This window comes from Pipra filicauda, unplaced genomic scaffold (genome assembly GCF_003945595.2).
Source record: "Pipra filicauda isolate LSUMZ 115617 unplaced genomic scaffold, ASM394559v2 scaffold582_size373904_pilon, whole genome shotgun sequence".
In the NCBI taxonomy this organism is placed as follows: Eukaryota; Metazoa; Chordata; class Aves; order Passeriformes; family Pipridae; genus Pipra; species Pipra filicauda.
Window position 1 is genome coordinate 150,404 of NW_024104734.1, and position 18,465 is coordinate 168,868.

General features: G+C 53.3%; 1 protein-coding gene across 5 annotated transcripts in view; it reads left to right on the forward strand.

Moving 5' to 3' along the window:
- The window catches only part of DIP2B (disco interacting protein 2 homolog B), a 57,190-nt gene that overhangs the window by 35,084 nt on the left and 3,641 nt on the right, over positions 1–18,465 (forward strand). For all 5 annotated transcript variants that reach the window (XM_039387689.1, XM_027732170.2, XM_039387687.1 and 2 more), the window contains 22 exons: positions 520–639; positions 1,206–1,320; positions 2,006–2,145; positions 2,348–2,484; positions 2,756–2,836; positions 2,967–3,094; positions 3,809–3,923; positions 5,541–5,742; positions 6,100–6,209; positions 6,317–6,397; positions 6,930–7,053; positions 7,456–7,577; positions 7,949–8,060; positions 8,491–8,600; positions 10,105–10,235; positions 10,767–10,935; positions 13,544–13,714; positions 14,816–14,877; positions 14,999–15,056; positions 15,693–15,767; positions 16,941–17,118; positions 17,944–18,067. In XM_039387689.1, coding sequence (XP_039243623.1) covers positions 520–639; positions 1,206–1,320; positions 2,006–2,145; positions 2,348–2,484; positions 2,756–2,836; positions 2,967–3,094; positions 3,809–3,923; positions 5,541–5,742; positions 6,100–6,209; positions 6,317–6,397; positions 6,930–7,053; positions 7,456–7,577; positions 7,949–8,060; positions 8,491–8,600; positions 10,105–10,235; positions 10,767–10,935; positions 13,544–13,714; positions 14,816–14,877; positions 14,999–15,056; positions 15,693–15,767; positions 16,941–17,118; positions 17,944–18,067 — 2,665 coding nt within the window. The remainder of the gene's footprint in view (positions 1–519; positions 640–1,205; positions 1,321–2,005; positions 2,146–2,347; positions 2,485–2,755; positions 2,837–2,966; positions 3,095–3,808; positions 3,924–5,540; positions 5,743–6,099; positions 6,210–6,316; positions 6,398–6,929; positions 7,054–7,455; positions 7,578–7,948; positions 8,061–8,490; positions 8,601–10,104; positions 10,236–10,766; positions 10,936–13,543; positions 13,715–14,815; positions 14,878–14,998; positions 15,057–15,692; positions 15,768–16,940; positions 17,119–17,943; positions 18,068–18,465) is intronic.

Genomic DNA, 18,465 nt, shown 5'->3' on the forward strand with positions numbered 1-18,465 from the left:
GGGTGATTTGCCACCAGTGTTCCAAGGCTGGTTCCACCAATTTGCCACCTGCTCCAGGGCTGGAACAGGAATGTGACAGCAGGTTGGGAGGGCAGGGGACTGTGCCATTTATTTCTAAATATGCACAAATTCTAATTTATTCCTGAATAAATCCTAATGCCGTGTGAGCATGGGGGAACTTGGTGGGGACCTCCTGACTTGGAGCCAGTTTCTTGGATGAAACCAAGGGAATGGTTGAGCACAGCAAGGGCTGTCGATCCCAGGGCATCCAGAGGGTGGTAATGATTTGTGGCCTTTGGAGGAGGAGCTGTGAGGGTGACAGACCCTGGCTCAGGTGGTGGGCAGTGGCCTGCAGGCCACAGCAGATGCCACTGTGTGTTGGGTTTGCTGTTAAGCAGGCTCAGTTCATTAAGGCTTCCTTGCTTTGGTGAGAGCTTCCTCCTTTGGGAATGTGGATGACAGTGACTCGTGGAAGGTTTTTATTTGTCCTTACCTGTGGTTTTGTGTGTTGGTTTGCAGCCAAAGTGGCTTTGGTGAAGTGTCGAGACTTGCACTGGGCCATGATGGCCCACAGAGACCAAAGAGACGTCAGTCTGAGCTCCCTGAGGATGCTGATCGTCACTGATGGTGCAAATCCCTGTGAGTGGGGGCAGCCTGGGGGCTCCCAGGGCAGGGGGTGCTCAGCTGGTGTCCCATGGGATCAACCTCCACTCCTGCAGGGGACACCCCCGAGGAGATCTCGGAGCTCTGGCTCGTGGTGCTCGGGCACCAGAACGAGGGGTTCCCACCCTTCCACCCTTTGGGGTCTGAGAGCTCCTGCAAAGTACAGGAAGAGGTTGGGCTGGGAGCAGAGGGGAGACAGTTTATAAAATCAGAGAACTGTTTAGGTTGGAAAAAACCTTTAAGATCATCGAGCCCAACTGCTTCCCCAGCACTGCCACCTTCACCGCTAAGCCACGTCCCCAAGTGCCACATCCACACGTCTTTTAATTCCCTCCAGGGCTGGTAACTCCACCACTTCCCTGGGCAGCCCGTTCCAGCCTTTCAGTGAGGAGATTTTCCTTAATGTCCAACTTGAACCTCCCCAGCACAACTCGAAGCCGCTTCCTCTCGTCGTTTCCCTCACCCTCCTCCCGAACCTTCCCGTAGATGGGCATCAGATCAAATCCTGTGAGGTCCTAGTGGGACATTTTCTCTCTTCCCAGGGTCTGTCTCCTCCTGTGATGCCTTCCTGAGCTTGTTCCAGAGCCATGGGCTCAAACCAGAGGCGATTTGTCCCTGTGCCACCTCCCCCGAGGCGATGACCATCGCGATCCGGAGGTACCGTCGCCCTCTGTTTGCTGGGTTTGACTCATCCAGGCTGGGCTTTGTTCACACGTGGCTTGCTCAGAGTTGATTTAAACGTGTAATGAACTCCACTGACATTTGCTGGGTGTGCTGAGATACCTGGAGAGGCTGAGCTGACAAATATCCCTCCTGAGACACGAGTGTGTGCTGGGCTGGGACAGCTCGGCAGGGCCTGGCCACTGCTTTTCCTGCTCCTGAGCTCCACAGCTGCTTTTCCTGCTCCTGATCCCCACAGCTGCTTTTCCTGCTCCTGATCCCCACAGCTGCTTTTCCTGCTCCTGATCCCCACAGCCAGGGGGGTGTTGGGAGTCACAGGGTCACAGGATGGGTGTTCTGAGCCTGGGGTTAGATTTGAGATCACTCTGGACACTTTCATACTCTGCCTTCTGTGACAAACAGCCCTGCAATCATCTGGCCTGGGAGCTGGGGATTAGCACTGGGGGAGATAACGAGCTGGGAGAGGAGCTGCACTGCCCAGGAACACAATTCCTTAGGGACTGATCAGCGTGGCTCTTCTGGGAGGCAGTTCCTCCTGCCCATCTCGGTTTTTAAGTCACTATGCAAAGCAGAGACACTGAAATCCTCCTCTTTCTGTTGCTGTGGTGTCTCCAGCCGGGTGCCTGCTGGAGTGTGTTCATTGATTTTGTGTCCTTCAAAGGCCTGGAGTCCCTGGGGCCCCTTTGCCAGGCAGAGCCATCCTGTCCATGAACGGGCTGAGCTTCGGGGTGATTCGGGTCAACACCGAGGATAAAAACTCTGCTCTCACCGTCCAGGACGTTGGCCACGTGATGCCAGGAGGTAAAAACAGGCAGGAGGCTCCTACAGGACTGTTCTGGGGCTGTTTTAGGAGAGGAACAGGTCAGTGTTCTCTCCCATAGCCAGCCTTGGTGTGGGGGAGGTGGGGCAGGGCCAGGCTCTCATTCCTGTCACCGTTCAGGGGGTCACTCCTCACACAAGGCCAAGTCTGGGGGCTGTTTTAACAAAGCCTGCTCTGTCCTAGGCATGATGTGCATTGTGAAACCCGATGGGCCACCCCAGCTCTGCAAAACAGACGAGATTGGTGAGATCTGTGTGAGCTCCAGAGCAGGAGGGATGATGTATTATGGGCTGGCAGGGGTGACAAAGAACACTTTCGAGGTATGTACAGCAGAATGTCCTTGCCCTGTTTTCTCTGTAAAACTGGTAGCCTTGTGTAATCCCTTGGGTTTGTAACTGAAGTGTTAGTGTTGTTTTTTTTAAAAATATACCCTGGGAAGCTCCTTACAGTCAGGGGTATTCAGCATTCCCCTTGCACAGGCATCTCCCCCACTGACTGCACCGAGGGTTCTCACATGAAGGGGTGTGGGGAAGGTTCTTCTGTCCTCAGGCAAACCCAGTGGCCTCCAAGGTGCTCCCCCCTGTGTTGCAGGTGATCCCTGTGAACTCCTCAGGCTCTCCAGTGGGGGAAGTGCCCTTCGTCCGCTCCGGCTTGCTGGGATTCGTCGGCCCCGTACGTGAGGCAGCTCCGAGCTCGGCGCCGCTCTGTCCCTCTGCTCGGGGCCTCCAGGGGCTCAGAGAGAAGCCCCTGGGGCCGGAGGGGGTGTGGGGAGAACTCAGAGGTTGTTCTCCTTGTGCTGCAGGGCAGTCTGGTGTTCGTGGTGGGGAAGATGGACGGGCTGCTGATGGTGAGCGGGCGGAGGCACAACGCCGACGACATCGTGGCCACCGGCCTGGCCGTGGAGTCCATCAAGACAGTTTACAGAGGAAGGTCAGCACGAGAAACCCCTGTGGAATGCAGGGAAACAGGGTCTTCAGTGTTATCTTGGATTTCCCTTTGGGCAGCTCAGTTAAAGTCAATGTATTTTTGACTCAGGTGGTGATTGGCCTGATCCTGCCCGGCCAACGCGGGTCTTCTTCCCCACTGTCCACCCTCTTCCCAGTGTCCAGCCTGGCTTCCCATCGAGTCTTTGTGCTTTAGGGGAAGGAGTCCCAAGTCAGCCCCATGGAGAATTTAATTCCCTGTCTCTGCAGAGTTTTAGTCCTTAGCTGCTGGCTGGTACTCTGCAGCAAGGCAGGGTTTCATTAATGCCCAAAGACACTCGGTTTTTATTTGGCAGTTGTTGGTGTCATTTTCTACATCCTCAGGCAGGGATGGATCTTGTGTCTCCAGAGGGAGATTTTAAACCATCATGTGGGTGCCTTTAAGGCTTCTTGCCTTGGTGATTTGCCACAGGTTGGAGCAGGAATGTGACAGCAGGTTGGGAGGACAGGGGACTTTGCCACGTGGAAGTTTCACCGGGAGATGGAATTAACCCCTTAAACACTTCCCAGTCTTTCCTTTTCCACTTGAATTGCCTGACGATTTTTTTTCCTCTCTGCCTTTGCCCCCCTGGTTATTTTCACAAGCTCTGCCTTGGGGCTCCCTGTTGCCAAGGAACAGAGCTGGAATTTGTGCCTCTGGGGCTCTCCCCCTTTCCCGTAGGATCGCCGTGTTCTCCGTGTCCGTGTTCTACGACGAGAGGATCGTGGTGGTGGCGGAGCAGAGGCCGGATGCCTCCGAGGAGGACAGCTTCCAGTGGATGAGTCGGGTGCTGCAGGTCAGGGGGGGCCGTTTTTGGGGGGTGGGAAGAGCAGAGGAATGGCCCAGATGGAGGGAGAACAGGGATGGAGGGAGAACATGGATGGAGAGAACAGGGATGGAGAGAACAGTGGGATGGAGGGAGAACAGGGATGGAGGGAGAACAGGGATGGAGAGAACAGTGGGATGGAGAGAACAGTGGGATGGAGAGAGCACAGGGATGGAGAGAGCACAGGGATGGAGGGAGAACAGGGATGGAGGGAGAACAGGGATGGAGAGAGCACAGGGATGGAGGGAGAACAGGGATGGAGAGAGCACAGGGATGGAGAGAACAGTGGGATGGAGAGAACAGTGGGATGGAGAGAACAGTGGGATGGAGAGAACAGTGGGATGGAGAGAACAGTGGGATGGAGAGAACAGTGGGATGGAGAGAACACTGGGATGGAGAGAACACAGGGATGGAGAGAACACAGGGATGGAGGGAGAACAGGGATGGAGAGAACACAGGGATGGAGAGAACAGTGGGATGGAGAGAACACTGGGATGGAGAGAACACAGGGATGGAGGGAGAACAGGGATGGAGGGAGAACAGGGATGGAGAGAACACTGGGATGGAGGGAGAACAGGCTCTGGATCCCTCTTGGCACAGGGGGTTTGTGCAGGGTCACAAACTGGTGCATCTGCTGTGTCCAAGGTGTTCTGTTGTGCCCTGAAGGAACTGGAGTGCCAGGACAAGAGGGAGTGGCTTCCCACTGCCAGAGGGCAGGGTTAGATGGGATAGTGGGAAGAAATTCCCCCCTGGGAGGGTGGGGAGGCCCTGGCACAGGGTGCCCAGAGAAGCTGGATCCCTGGAAGTTACTCCAAGGCCAGGTTGGAGCAACCTGGGCTAGTGGAAGGTGTCCCTGCCCATGGCAGGGGGGGAATGGAATGAGCTTTAAGGTCCTTTCCAACGTGGAGGAACAGTTCCCTTAGCACTGCTGAGCAGATCTGTGCTCAAGCTTTGGAGTTCTGCTTTTAGTCTGGATCCTGAGGAGCTCACAGTTTGGCTTTAAAGCCTCCCTGGCCTTTGGAGCTGCATTTTCAGCAGGGAGACAGTGAGCAGAGGGAGGTTAAACCAGCTGAATGAGTGTGGTCCTAAAAGCAGAATGAGTAGCAAATACTTCCTCTGAGAGCTGCATGTGTGTCCTTCCTTCCTGGGAATGACACTCAGGGTGTGAAGTGTGCAAGCTGGGGAGGGAAATGAGGGCAGTACCTGGTGCTGTGAATAATGGATCAGATGCCTGGATGCTGAGGTGGGCAGAAAGGAACAGAGTGTGATGGTTCAGAGGAGACAGATGGATACAATCCCGAGATCAGAATCCTGTGATTCATCAGGCAACTGTGGGTATTTTGGGATTTTGGTCATGAAAGATTTAAAAATGGATTTGGTGTCTGTGGAATGGGCTGTAAAGGCAGGGATGTGCCAGCACTTGGGGCTCTCCCTGCAGGGCTGGCTGGTGGTGCAGAGGTGAAACGGGATGTCAGTGACTGACTCGCTCCTCCAGCACCTCAGAAATCCAGGGATTTGCCCTGCAGTGCCAGTGCAGTCAGCAACAGCAGCAGCAGGAGCTGCAGTGACCATCTCTCCTCTCTGCAGGCCATTGACAGCATTCACCAAGTGGGGGTCTACTGCCTTGCTCTCGTGCCAGCCAACACGTTGCCAAAAACTCCGCTGGGAGGGATCCACATCTCACAAACCAAACAGCACTTTCTGGAGGGCTCTCTGCACCCCTGCAACATCCTCATGTGCCCACACACCTGTGTGACAAACTTGCCAAAGCCCAGGCAGAAACAGCCAGGTAACCTGAGCCCCTTTTGGGGCCCTTTTGGTGTCGGTGAGCTGAGGCTCAGCCCCAGGAAGGGGGTGACGTGTCCCACTCCGTGTCCCATTCCCTGTGGGACCAGAGCCTGTCTCGTGCCCTGTGGCTGGGGCGTGTTTGAGGCCTCTCCTTTGCATGTGCTAGTCAGGAATTTTGATTCCTACCTTTGAACTCACTGGGAGCAGAGACCAGCAGTGCCTGCTGAACTCCCTCAGTGAGGTTTCATTCCCTCTCCTCCTGCATCCGTGCCCGGGAGCGCTGGGATCCCGCAGACACTCTTTGTACCTTCCCTCTGCTTTCCCAAAGTGCCCATTCCAGGCTGTTCTCTCTCCTCAGGCGTGGGCCCTGCCTCTGTGATGGTGGGGAACCTGGTTGCTGGGAAGCGAATCGCTCAGGCCTCGGGGAGAGACCTGGGCCAGCTGGAAGACAACGATTTAGTTAAAAAGGTAAATCAGTGCTGATCAGAGCTGGGGAAGGGGAAGGGGGTTTCCCCTCCAGCTGGGTGCAGAGCAGCAGCTCTGGTTGGTGTTGAATTCCTGCCTCTCTCTTGCAGCACCAGTTCCTGACAGAGGTGTTGCAGTGGAGAGCTCAAGCCACTCCTGACCACCCGCTCTTCCTTTTACTGAACGCCAAGGTACGGTCAGTGCTGAGCTCTTGGATTTCAAGGCCCACGTGTTACTCATTCAGTGCCAGTTTGAGACTGTCTCTAAAATCTTCTGCCCTCTGCAGTGCCTCTCTATAGTCTCTGTATCAGCCTTTGCCCATAGGTTTGTGACTCAAAACTTGACCCTTTGACCCTGTAGGTCCCTTCAGCGAACGACTCTCACGGTTCGAGGCTTCATTTTCAAACTGAGCCTGTTTGTAGGTCCCACTGGTTCCTGTATCAGTTAATGGTGTATCCCTGTTGAGTATATTCTGGCAAGGTTCTGGTGCAAGAAGACCTGAACTTGACTCCCTGGAAGGTAGAATTTTCTAGAGCAGATCTAACTCCATCTCTGTCCTTTGATACCGTAGTGGATAAGCGGCTCACTGAGCACCAGCAGCCTTTAGGTAGAGATAACTCGTAGCTGTAGCCTCCTGCTAGCCCAGCAAGCTTGGTTTGATCTCACAGCAGCCAGTTGGGGTTGTGCCAGCCCCCGTTTCGAGCATTTTTGTGTCCTTTCAAGGGAACCACTGTGTGCACAGCCACCTGCCTTCAGCTGCACAAGAAGGCCGAGAGGATCGCGTCAGTGCTCTGTGACAAAGGACATCTCAATGCAGGAGACAATGTGGTGCTTCTTTATCCTCCTGGTGAGTGGGTTTTGGGAATGGCTGGGTCCCACTGGGGAAGTGCAGCCTGGTCTTTCTTTGGTTTCCTCACTGGGATATGGAAATCCAGGACAGACACTCGCTGCTGGTGCGAGTTGGTCACCGGTGTGTACTTACAGCCCTGCCAGACACTGCTCCATGTCCTGACTGCCTTTTGAGTCAGCTGACACTCGAGATGTTCTTTTCCTGTACAATGGAGATGATTTTCTGTGCTTTACCTTCCCAATCCCCTATCCCAAACTTCCTGCCCTCGGTGTGCGTCCGCGCCGTGGGAGCGTCCCCCTTACCCAGCAGGAAGGAATTCCTGGAGGAGCAGCAGTGCCCAGGGTGTCCCCAGGGTGTCCCTCCCCGGTGTCCCCTGCTCCAGCTGCCCTGTCCTTGCAGGCATTGAGCTCATCACAGCCTTCTATGGCTGCCTGTACGCCGGCTGTGTGCCCGTCACCGTGCGGCCGCCCCACGCCCAGAGCCTCACCGCGACCCTGCCCACCGTCAGGATGATCGTGGAGGTGAGCAAGGAGGGGCTGGGGCACTGGGGACACCCTGCCTGGGTGCCAGGCACCCACCCAGAGCTGCTCAGTCACTGCCCTCCACAGCTGGACGGGGGAGAGTCCCTCCCTGGGAGAAAGCTGGATGTGACCGTGCCGCGTTCTCGCCTGGCCCGGAAGGTTCTGGCAGGTCCTGGGCAGGTTGGGCTGCACTGGGGGTTTAGTGAAGGAAAAGCAGAGCAGGGTGTGCAAAAGGCAGAGAAGGGAGTTCAGGTTTGCTGAGGGAAACTGGCTGCAGGTGATAAAAGAGTCCCTGAACAGCAGGCCTTGCAGTGGCAGTGCTGCCGGGCCAGGTTTTCGTCTCTTTTTTGCAGCGAGTGTTTTCTCTCCAGGTCAGCAAAGCCGCCTGTATCCTCACTACCCAGACCCTGATGAGGCTGCTCAAGTCCAGGGAGGCAGCTGGAGCTGTGGATGTGAAAACCTGGCCAACCATCATCGACACAGGTGGGGCAAAAAGGCTTCTGGGACTTGGGTGACCGGTGACTTCCAGAGGGACTGTCCCCCCGTTTGGCTCTGGAGAATTTGCTTGAATATTTACAAAAGCTGTCCAAGATGGAATCTAATTGTGACCTTGTTCACTGGGAGCATTTGTTGAGCTGTGCATGGAAAATGGCTGTACAGACCAGCCTTGCTGCAGCCAACTTTCATCTCCTTAACTCAAGGGCAAGTTGGTCTTTTCTCCCTTTTCCTGAGAATAAATAAATTCCTACGTGGGAGCTTTGGCAAGACTCCTGCCATACAGCAGTCTGTCTCTTTTGGAAAGAGAATTAATAGAAAGCTTCTTCCTCCCTCTCTGGCTTTTTGAAAGTTGTGTTCTCCTTTCAAATAGCAGTTCAGGAACCAAAACTAACCTGTTTGTTCCTCTCTTGCACAGATGACTTGCCCAGGAAGAGACTGGCCCAGATCTATAAGCCACCCACGCCTGAAATGTTGGCATATCTAGATTTTAGTGTCTCCACAACGGGCATGCTCACAGGAGTAAAGGTATAGTAGTGGGGTAGGAGATGTCTCTGGCTGATATTCTGAGCCAGCTCCCCTTGACCCCCACCAAAGCTGGTCCTTGTAGCTTAAATAAAGACCCTGATTTCCTTCTAACAAAGCTGAGGATTTTAGTTCACCGAGTTAGTTCTGCAGTGGAGGAAAACAGGTCTCAAGGGTGGGATCAGGAATTCTGCTGCTCCCTCCCTCTGGAGAGCTGCCTGTTGGGAGAGCAGCAGAGCTCTGAGCTCCTGTTTTCCCCCACCAGGACCAGAACAGGGGTGCAGCTGGCAAAAAAAGGAAGATAAGAAACTAAAACTGAAAGCTTTAGACTACCCTTAATGCTCAGGTGTGTTTGGAGTCAGGGATGCCTGGATCACAGGAGAGCTGGGGTTGGAAGGGACCTCTGGAGATCCCCCAGTGCCCAGACAGGGTCACCTGGAGCAGGTGACACAGGAACACATCCAGGGGGGCTTTGAATGTCTCCAGAGAGGGGGGAACTCCACAGCCTCCCTGGGCAGCTGTTCCAGGGCTCTGCCACCCTCCTGGGAAGTTCTTCCTCGAGTTGAGGTTGAACTTCAACCCCTGCAGCTTTAACTGTTGGTGTCTCTGCTCCTGGTCACTGGGGCTCAGGGGCTCCTGCAGAAAGCACCTCTCCCCTGGGCTGATGTCCCCTTGTGTTGCTGATGTCCTCTGTGTCTCAGATGTCCCCTGTGTTGCTGATGTCCCCTTGTGTTGCTGATGTCCCCTTGTTACTACCCACCCCAGAAAAAAGGGGGGGAGTAACCCAGGTTCTTATCAATAATTCCCTTGGGGTGGATTAGAGTGAAACGACACTGAATAATCGGTGTCTGAAAACGTATCTTGGTAGGGTTTATTTTAAAAGCATATAGGTAGGGTTCATTTTAACAGTTTTGTTTGAACAGGTATGTCAGCATTTTGGGTGTTGTCATCTGTATCATCTCTCACAGGGATAACCCCTGGGGGGAAAATGCATGAGGGAGAGAAAGGAAAGACAGGATAAGGGTAAGGGAGAGTAAGGGAAAGAAGAGATGTCACAGGCCATGCCAGGAGCCTCCAACATCTCCTGGGACTGTGCTGAGTTCCCCTGAGGGGCCTGGCAAAAGGGTTTTTCCTGCCTTTCAAGATTGGCAGAGGGGGGGACGAGCTTTGATGGGCCATCAGAGGTACAATGGGCCATCAGAGGTACAATGCAAAAGTCCTGCAGAAGCCTGGAAAAGCCCCTTGGCAATCCTAGAATGCACAAATCATGAACTGTTTCAGTCTCTGACACCCCTGTGCTGCTCATGTGCCCTCTGTTGCAGATGTCCCCCTGTGTTGCTGATGTCCCCTGTTGTCCCCTGTGTTGCTGATGTCCCCTGTGTTGCTGATGTCCCCTGTGTTACTGATGTCCCCTGTTGTCCCCTGTGTTGCTGATGTCCCCTGTGTTGCTGATGTCCCCTGTTGTCCCCTGTGGTGCTGATGTCCCCTGTTGTCCCCTGTGTTGCAGATGTCCCATGCTGCTGTCAGTGGCCTGTGCAGGGCCATCAAGCTGCAGTGTGAGCTCTACTCCTCCCGGCAGATTGCCATCTGCCTCGACCCCTACTGCGGGCTGGGATTCGTGCTCTGGTGCCTTTGCAGGTAGGACTTTTTTTCTTTTTGGGGGGAGAAAGGGGCAGATTGACTCTGTCCCTCTGGAAATGGGTCCCTCTGGGTGTAATTCCAGACGCGTTGACATGACCAAAGTGACTGGTTTACAGCGTGGGGGGGATTTGTCTTTGAACTCACACCACCACCTTCCCTTTTCCTGCAGATTATCCCATCTCTTTATCTTTGTTTGTGCCTCCAAATGCTCCTGGCTCCAGAATGTTTCTTTTCCCTTTCCTCCTTGATTCCGTGTTGCAATAAGGGAGGTTTTTGTTCTGTGTGGGGCTGAGCCAGTTCTGTTCCCTCACTGACAGTGTTTGGGCACGTTTGTGTGTGTGCACAGACTGTTATTCTTGTACAGTAACTTGCATTTTTCAAATGCTGCTGCTCCAGTTTGCCTCAGCTGCAGAGTCCCACAACCTGCTTTGGGTTTAGCAGGAACATAATGTGCTAATACAGTAAATATTAATTTAAAGATAACTACGAGCTACACAAAGATGTTTTCTTCCTTTATGTTCTTCCCAGCGTGTATTCTGGACACCAGTCAATTTTAATTCCTCCTATGGAGCTGGAATCCAACCTTTTTCTCTGGTTATCTACTGTCAGCCAGTATAAAATAAGGGACACTTTCTGTTCCTATTCAGTCATGGAACTGTGCACAAAGGGACTTGGAAACCAAGTTGAAATGTTAAAGGTAAGAAACGTTTCCTGAGTGATCTGTTGGATGAATTAACACAAGTTTTCCTGTTGCATAAGTCTCCAGGCCACGGGTGGCTCAGGAAGCAAATCACCAAAGCAGGTTTGCAGCCCCAGGAGAGGAAGGACTGGGATGGAGCAGGGATGTGTGGAGTGGACACTGGGATGGAGCAGGGATGTGTGGAGTGGACATTGGGATGGAGCAGGGATGTGTGGAGTGCAGGGAGCAGGGTTGGGATGGAGCAGGGATGTGTGGAGTGGACACTGGGATGGAGCAGGGATGTGTGGAGTGGACACTGGGATGGAGCAAGGATATGTGGAGTGGACACTGGGATGGAGCAGGGATGAGTGGAGTGGACACTGGGATGGAGCAGGGATGTGTGGAATGGACACTGGGATGGAGCAGGGATGTGTGGAATGGACATTGGGATGGAGCAGGGATGTGTGGAGTGGACACTGGGATGGAGCAGGGATTTGTGGAATGGACATTGGGATGGAGCAGGGATGTGTGGAGTGGACATTGGGATGGAGCAGGGATGAGTGGAGTGGACATTGGGATGGAGCAGGGATGTGTGGAGTGGACATTGGGATGGAGCAGGGATATGTGGAGTGGACATTGGGATGGAGCAGGGATGAGTGGAGTGGACACTGGGATGGAGCAGGGATGTGTGGAGTGGACATTGGGATGGAGCAGGGATTTGTGGAGTGGACACTGGGATGGAGCAGGGATGTGTGGAGTGCAGGGAGCAGGGCTGGGATGGAGCAGGGATGTGTGGAGTGGACACTGGGATGGAGCAGGGATGTGTGGGGTGCAGGGAGCAGGGCTGGGATGGAGCAGGGATGTGTGGAGTGCAGGAATCACCTGGCAGGCAGTGCCAGGCCAGCCCTGAGCAGAGGGAGGATCCCACAGGGCTCTGCAGCAGATCCCTTATGTAAGAGTCTGCAGTGGAGGCTCAGCCCAGCACATGATGCACAGCACATGGCAGGAGCTGCTCCAGGGAGGTGTGTTCTCCTTGGAGATGAGAGAAGGCAAAAAATAACTCCCTGAGATGCCTGAGGTGGATTTTTGCCCGGGGTTTGGTGCAACAGTGGCTCCCTCTGTGAGATTCTGTGGGTGCCTGTCTGGGCTGTGCCACCAGGTGAGCACACTGGGCTGCTGCTGCTCAGGGCATTGCTGATGGAAACAGTGGATTCTGCTCCCAGTTTTGGTGAAGGCTCGGTGCAATCCCAGCAGACGACTTTACCCTCCCTTGTTTTGGTTTCCAGGTGTGTGAGCAGTGAATCCCAGGCTCTGCAGGAGCCCCTGGTGCTGCACTGGGGCAGAGGAGGGAGCCCTGGTAGAGCAGGGTTGGTCCTGGCTGCGTTTCCAGGCTTGGTCAGACACATTTTAGAAGTACAAACAGGAGCTGAAAATGACAAATTTAATATTATATTATTATAGTATATTATTATTGTTGTTGCTGTTGTTGTTAATAATAATAATAATTACAAATAGAAGCTAAAATTACACATTTCATGTTATATAATACTATTTATTATTGTTGTCATTATTATTATTGACAGTACCACCAATAACAACAACAACAAATAGGAGCTGAAAAGAGGAAATAACTTGAACACAAGAGCAGGGTTTGTCCTGTGTGTCTTGAGTTATTTCCAGGGATAAGGAGCAAATGTCACTTCTTGAGAGGGGACAGAGGTGACCAACACATCCAGCCCTTTGCCTGAATAACAACAACAATAGTAATAATGATAATAATAATAATAATAATTAGAAACTGAGAAGAGGAAGTAACCTGAACACAAGAGCAGGGTTTGTCCTGCATTTCCTGAGTTATTTCCAGGCACAAGGAGCAAATGTCACCTCTTGAGTGGTGACAGGTGACCAGCACATCCAGCCCTGTGCCTGAATAATAATAAGAATTACAAATAGAAGCTGAAAAGGGGAAACAACCTGAACACAAGAGCAGGGTTTGTCCTGCATTTCCCAAGTTATTTCCAGGGATAAGGAGCAAATGTCACTTCTGGAGAGGGGACAGAGGTGACCAACACATCCAGCCCTTTGCCTGAATAACAACAATAATAATGATGATAATGATTATGATGATGATGATAATAATAATAATAATAATAATTAGAAACTGAGAAGAGAAAGTAACCTGAACACAAGAGCAGGGTTTGTCCTGCATTTCCTGAGTTATTTCCAGGGGTAAGAAGCAAATGTCACCTCTTGAGTGGTGACAGGTGACCAGCACATCCAGCCCTTTGCCTGAATAACAACCATAATAATGATGATAATAATAATAATAATAATTAGAAACTGAGAAGAGGAAGTAACCTGAACACAAGAGCAGGGTTTGTCCTGCATTTCCTGAGTTATTGCCAGGGATAAGAATTACAAACAGAAGCTGAAAAGGGGGGAATAACCTGAACACAAGAGCAGGGTTTGTCCTGCATTTCCTGAGTTATTTCCAGGGATAAGAAGCAAATGTCACCTCTTGAGTGGTGACAGGTGACCAGCACATCCAGCCCCGTGCCTGAATAATAATAAGAATCACAACTAGAAGCTGGAAGGAGGGCTCCTGCCTGACCCCTGTTCTCCCCAGGCCCGGGGCATCAACCTGTCGTGCGTGAGGACGTGCGTGGTGGTGGCGGAGGAGCGGCCCCGGGTGTCCCTCACCCAGTCCTTCTCCAAGCTCTTCAAGGACATCGGCCTCTCGTCCCGCGCCGTCAGCACCACCTTCGGCTCCCGGGTCAACGTGGCCATCTGCTTACAGGTGACCCTTCCCAGGGGCTCCCCAGCGGCCCTGCAATCCCAGAGCCCACCTTCCGGGCTCTGGTTCTGTTCCAGAACCCGCCACCTCCCCCCGTGTGCCCACCCTGCTGGAGCCCAACATCTGCCCTGCCCGCAGCAGCTGGCACGGGGGTGAGGCAGCTTCCCTTGTTCTGGGCTGCCAGGCCATGGCACAGATGCTCCAAACAGCTGGAACGTGCCCTGGGGAGCTGTTTATTCCCACGTAGACAGTGTTGGTGTGTTTGTTGGTGTGTTTATTCCCACATAGTATTGGTGTGTTTATTCCCACATAGTGTTGGTGTGTTTATTCCCCCATGGTGTTGGTGTGTTTATTCCCACAGTGTTGGTGTGTTTATTCCCACATGGTGTTGGTGTTGGTTGTTTTTTGTGTGTTTATCCACACATTTTTGGTCTTGTTATTCCCACATTAGAAATTACTGGTGTGTTTATTATTCCCCCATGTCGACAGTATTTGGTGTGTTTATTCCCACATGGTGTTGGTGTGTTTATTCCCCCATGGACAGTGTTGGTGTGTTTATTCCCCCATGGTGTTGGTGTGTTTATTCCCACATAGTGTTGGTGTGTTTATTCCCCCCTAGACAGTATTGGTGTGTTTATTCCCCCATGGACAGTGTTGGTGTGTTTATTCCCACAGTGTTGGTGTGTTTATTCCCCCAGTGTTGGTGTGTTTATTCCCACATAGTGTTGGTGTGTTTATTCCCCCATGGACAGTGTTGGTGTGTTTATTCCCACAGTGTTGGTGTGTTTATTCCCACATGGTGTTGGTGTGTTTATTCCCCCATGGACAGTGTTGGTGTGTTTATTCCCACACAAACAGTGCCTGGTTGCCCCAGCACTGATGGCTGAGGGGGCTTGGACTGTGTCCCCCCCTCCCCAAACCTCCCTCCCCCCCAAGTGTTTCCCTGTCCACTGAAGGGTCTCCATTAGTGCAGCTGCAAAGGTGGGGGGGATGTGAGTAGGAATTTTGCTGTGGGAAGCCCCTGGAAAGGTTTCTGAGTTCAGGCAGGAGCTCCCCTGCCTGCTGGAGACAAACTGATGGGTTTTAAATGTTTTAACTCCTCAGGGAACGTCCGGGCCCGATCCCACCACGGTGTACGTGGACCTGAAGTCCTTGAGACATGACAGGTACAGTGAGTTCATTAAATCAGTTTAATAACTGTATAAAATGCTGTGAGGGTGCTGAGCTCTCACACTGCTCTGGAGATTTCCACTCTTTTAATCCTGACAAGGTTTTCTTTCCCTTCAGAGTCCGTCTGGTGGAACGAGGAGCTCCACAGAGCCTGCTGCTTTCCGAGTCTGGGAAGGTAATTCCACGTCTTTATCCAGAGCCACAGCACAGGGCAGTTGGGAACCACACATTTCTTCCAGCCCTGAGAAGGATAATCCTGTGGCAAGGCTTGGGAAGGGCTTGGTTACGCCGTTCCTCTGGAAAATCAGTTGGATTTATAATGAAGTAATGATTAAGGAGCGTGTTTTGCTGAAACTCGTGGGAGAATTGGTTCTGTTTGCAGTAAATGAACCAAATCAGAGAGTGAATTAGGTTGGAAAAGACCTCTGAGATCATGGAGTCCACATCAGAAGTGGGGGGCTGTGGGATCCTTGAAATCAGCCTGTATTTAGGATTTACTGTCGCTCCCTCATGGATTAACAAAAAGAGGTTTCTCCGTATTTCTGTAACTGAATTCTTCAAAATCGAGGTCCAGCAACATGTCCAGGCCCAGAATGCCCTCCCTGTGTGGCCCTTGAGCCATGGAATCCCTCCATCCCCTGAGCCTGCCTCGCTGTACCTGTCCTGGCGTGTTTTATCCCTGCTCGTGGTGGCTGTGGGTGAAATCCTGCCCTGAATGAATGTGGTTTATTGTGCCTGAATGTGTTTTATTGTTCCTGTAATCCAGCAGGAATTACACATTCCTTCTTGTGCTCCTTCTTGTGCTCCTTAGATTCTGCCTGGAGTCAAAGTGGTCATTGTCAACCCGGAGACAAAAGGGCCTCTGGGAGATTCCCACCTTGGGGAGGTAAGTGGAAATTTTGCTCCTTGGGGACCTTCTCCTGCTGCTCCTTGGGCTCTTCTCTGCTGGCTTCTGAAGCTGCTGGGGGACAGTTTGGAGCTGTGACACTCACAGGCCTTTGTAAGCTGAATTACTGCTGGAGCTCTCAGAATTTGGGCGTTATTTCACTGCCCGGTCAAAAGAAAACCCACTAGAAAGGAAAGCTTATTCCACTCTAAATCTTGCAAACTGGCTCCCAAATAATCTAATTTACATTTGGCTTTCCTTATCTTGATAACACACCAGTGTATTTGTCTGTGTTGGCAGATTTTTATCAAATTTTGGACTCGACACGTTAAAAATCCGCAGTTTGTTTGCTCAGCGAGTCCTGAGAGCAGGTCTGCAAGGTGCATTATTGAGATAGTAAAGGACAACAGAGGATATTTGGAGGTCTGACCTAAATGAATGGGGTTTTTTTTTTTTGGTCTGAAAAAATGGTGGATGAAAAGGGAACCTTCACCTCGGAGCTTCCTGGCTCAGGAACAGGGTGGCCAACAGGGCCAAGGAGGTGATTCCTGCCCTGGACTCAGCACTGGTGAGGCCACCCCTGGAGTGCTGTGTCCAGTTCTGGGCCCTCAGCTCAGGAAGGACATGGAGGGGCTGGAGCAGGGCCAGAGGAGAGCAACAAGGCTGGGGAAGGGACTGGAGCACAAGTGCTGTGAGGAGAGGCTGAGGGAGCTGGGGGGGCTCAGCCTGGAGAAGAGGAGGCTCAGGGGAGACCTCCTCACTCTCTGCAACTCCCTGACAGGAGGGGGGAGCCGGGGGGGGTTGGTCTCTTTTCCCATCAGCAAGACAAGAGGGCTGGGTCTGCAGCTGTGCCAGGGGAGGGTTAGGTTGGAGATCAGGAAGAATTTCTTTGCAGAGAGGGTGCTCAGCCCTTGGAATGGGCTGCCCAGGGAGGGGGTGGATTCTCCATCCCTGGAGGTGTTTAAGGACAGACTGGATGTGGCATCAGTGCCATGGGCTGGGAACCACGGCGGGGTTGGATCAAGGGTTGGACTGGGTGATGTTGGAGGTCCCTTCCAACCCAGCTGATTCCATGATTCCGTGATTCCATGATTCCATGACTCTGTGATTCTCACCCGCTCCACGTCAGCGCTCGTGGGGCCCGGGGGTGACTGTTGTGCCCTCCCTGCACAGATCTGGGTGAACAGCCCCCACACGGCCAGCGGTTACTACACCATCTACGACAACGAGACCCTCCAGGCCGACCACTTCAACACCCGCCTGAGCTTCGGGGACGCGGCGCAGACGCTCTGGGCCCGCACCGGTTACCTGGGCTTCGTGCGGCGCACCGAGCTCACGGCGGCCAGCGGAGGTGGGCAGGCACTCGGGGGGCTCTGGGGGACACATCTCCAGGACAGGGCCATCCAGAGGGGCCTGGAGGAGCTCAAGAAGTGGCCCCCGGGGAGCTCGGGGGGTTTAGTAAGACGAGTGCCGGCGCCGCTGCCGGGTCGGGGCGACCGCCGGGGTCGGGGCAGGGCGGGGATGAGCTGATGGAGAAGGATGTGGGGAGAGGATGGACATGGCCCAGAGAACCCCTCCTGTGCTGGGGGATTCTGCCCCTCTGCTGAGACCCCCCTGCAGAGCTGCCTCCAGCCCTGGGGAACGGCACAGGGAGGGATGTGGAGCTGCTGGAGAGAGTCCAGAGGCACCAGGATGATCAGAGGGATGGAGCAGCTCTGCCAGGGGGAAAGGCTGGACAGCTGGGATGGAACATCATCAAGTTCAGCCTGGAGAAGGGAAGGCTTTGGGGTGACCTCATTGTGGACTCCCAGGACCTGAAGGGAACCTGCAGGAAAGGTGCAGAGAGACTATTTCCAAAGGAGTGCCAGGACAGGGGGAAATGGCTTCAAACCGCCAGCAGATTTTAAATGGGATTTTGGGAAGAAATTCCTCTCTCTGAGGGTGGTCAGGCCCTGGAATGCATTTCCCAGAGGATGCTCCATCCCTGGAAGTGTCCCAGGCCAGGCTGGAGCAACCTGGTCTAGTGGAAGGTGTCCCTGCCCATGGCAGGGGGGTGGAACTGGATGATCTTTAAGGTCCCTTCCCACCCAAACCATTCCATGAGTCTTTGGCCTGTAGCAGACACTGTGTTGTACCTGAATTCCAGCCCTTCCAGCTGTTTTCCCTCTCTCCCCAGAGCGCCACGACGCCCTGTACGTGGTGGGAGCCCTGGATGAGACTCTGGAGCTGCGGGGGCTGCGCTACCACCCCATCGACATCGAGACCTCGGTGTCCCGGACCCACAGGAGCATTGCTGAATGGTAACACAGCCCCCCACAGGAAGGCTGGGCTCCTCCTGGCCCAGCTGAAATGCAGCAGTTGAGGCAAAGGTGCAGGGTTTAATCAGGAAAAAAAAACAAACAGGGAAATTCGGATTTTTTTTCTGTTGGGAAATTCAGATTTATCCGCGTTGCCCTCGGCCGGTCCCGCACCTGATTTCCACACAGAACAGACTCAGTGCCTGATTTCCACACAGAACAGACTCAGGGTTTTCTCACGAGCCTCAGCATTGAACAGAAATGATGATTTGCTGCTTTGGGGTGTAAAGAGCCACTTCTCAGTCGGGGGCAGCAGCGTTGTTGGGTCACACGGGTGGTGCTGAGGTGGCTCTGAACTGGTCTCTGACACGTCAGGGCCGGGTCACCTCGGGGTTAGGTTG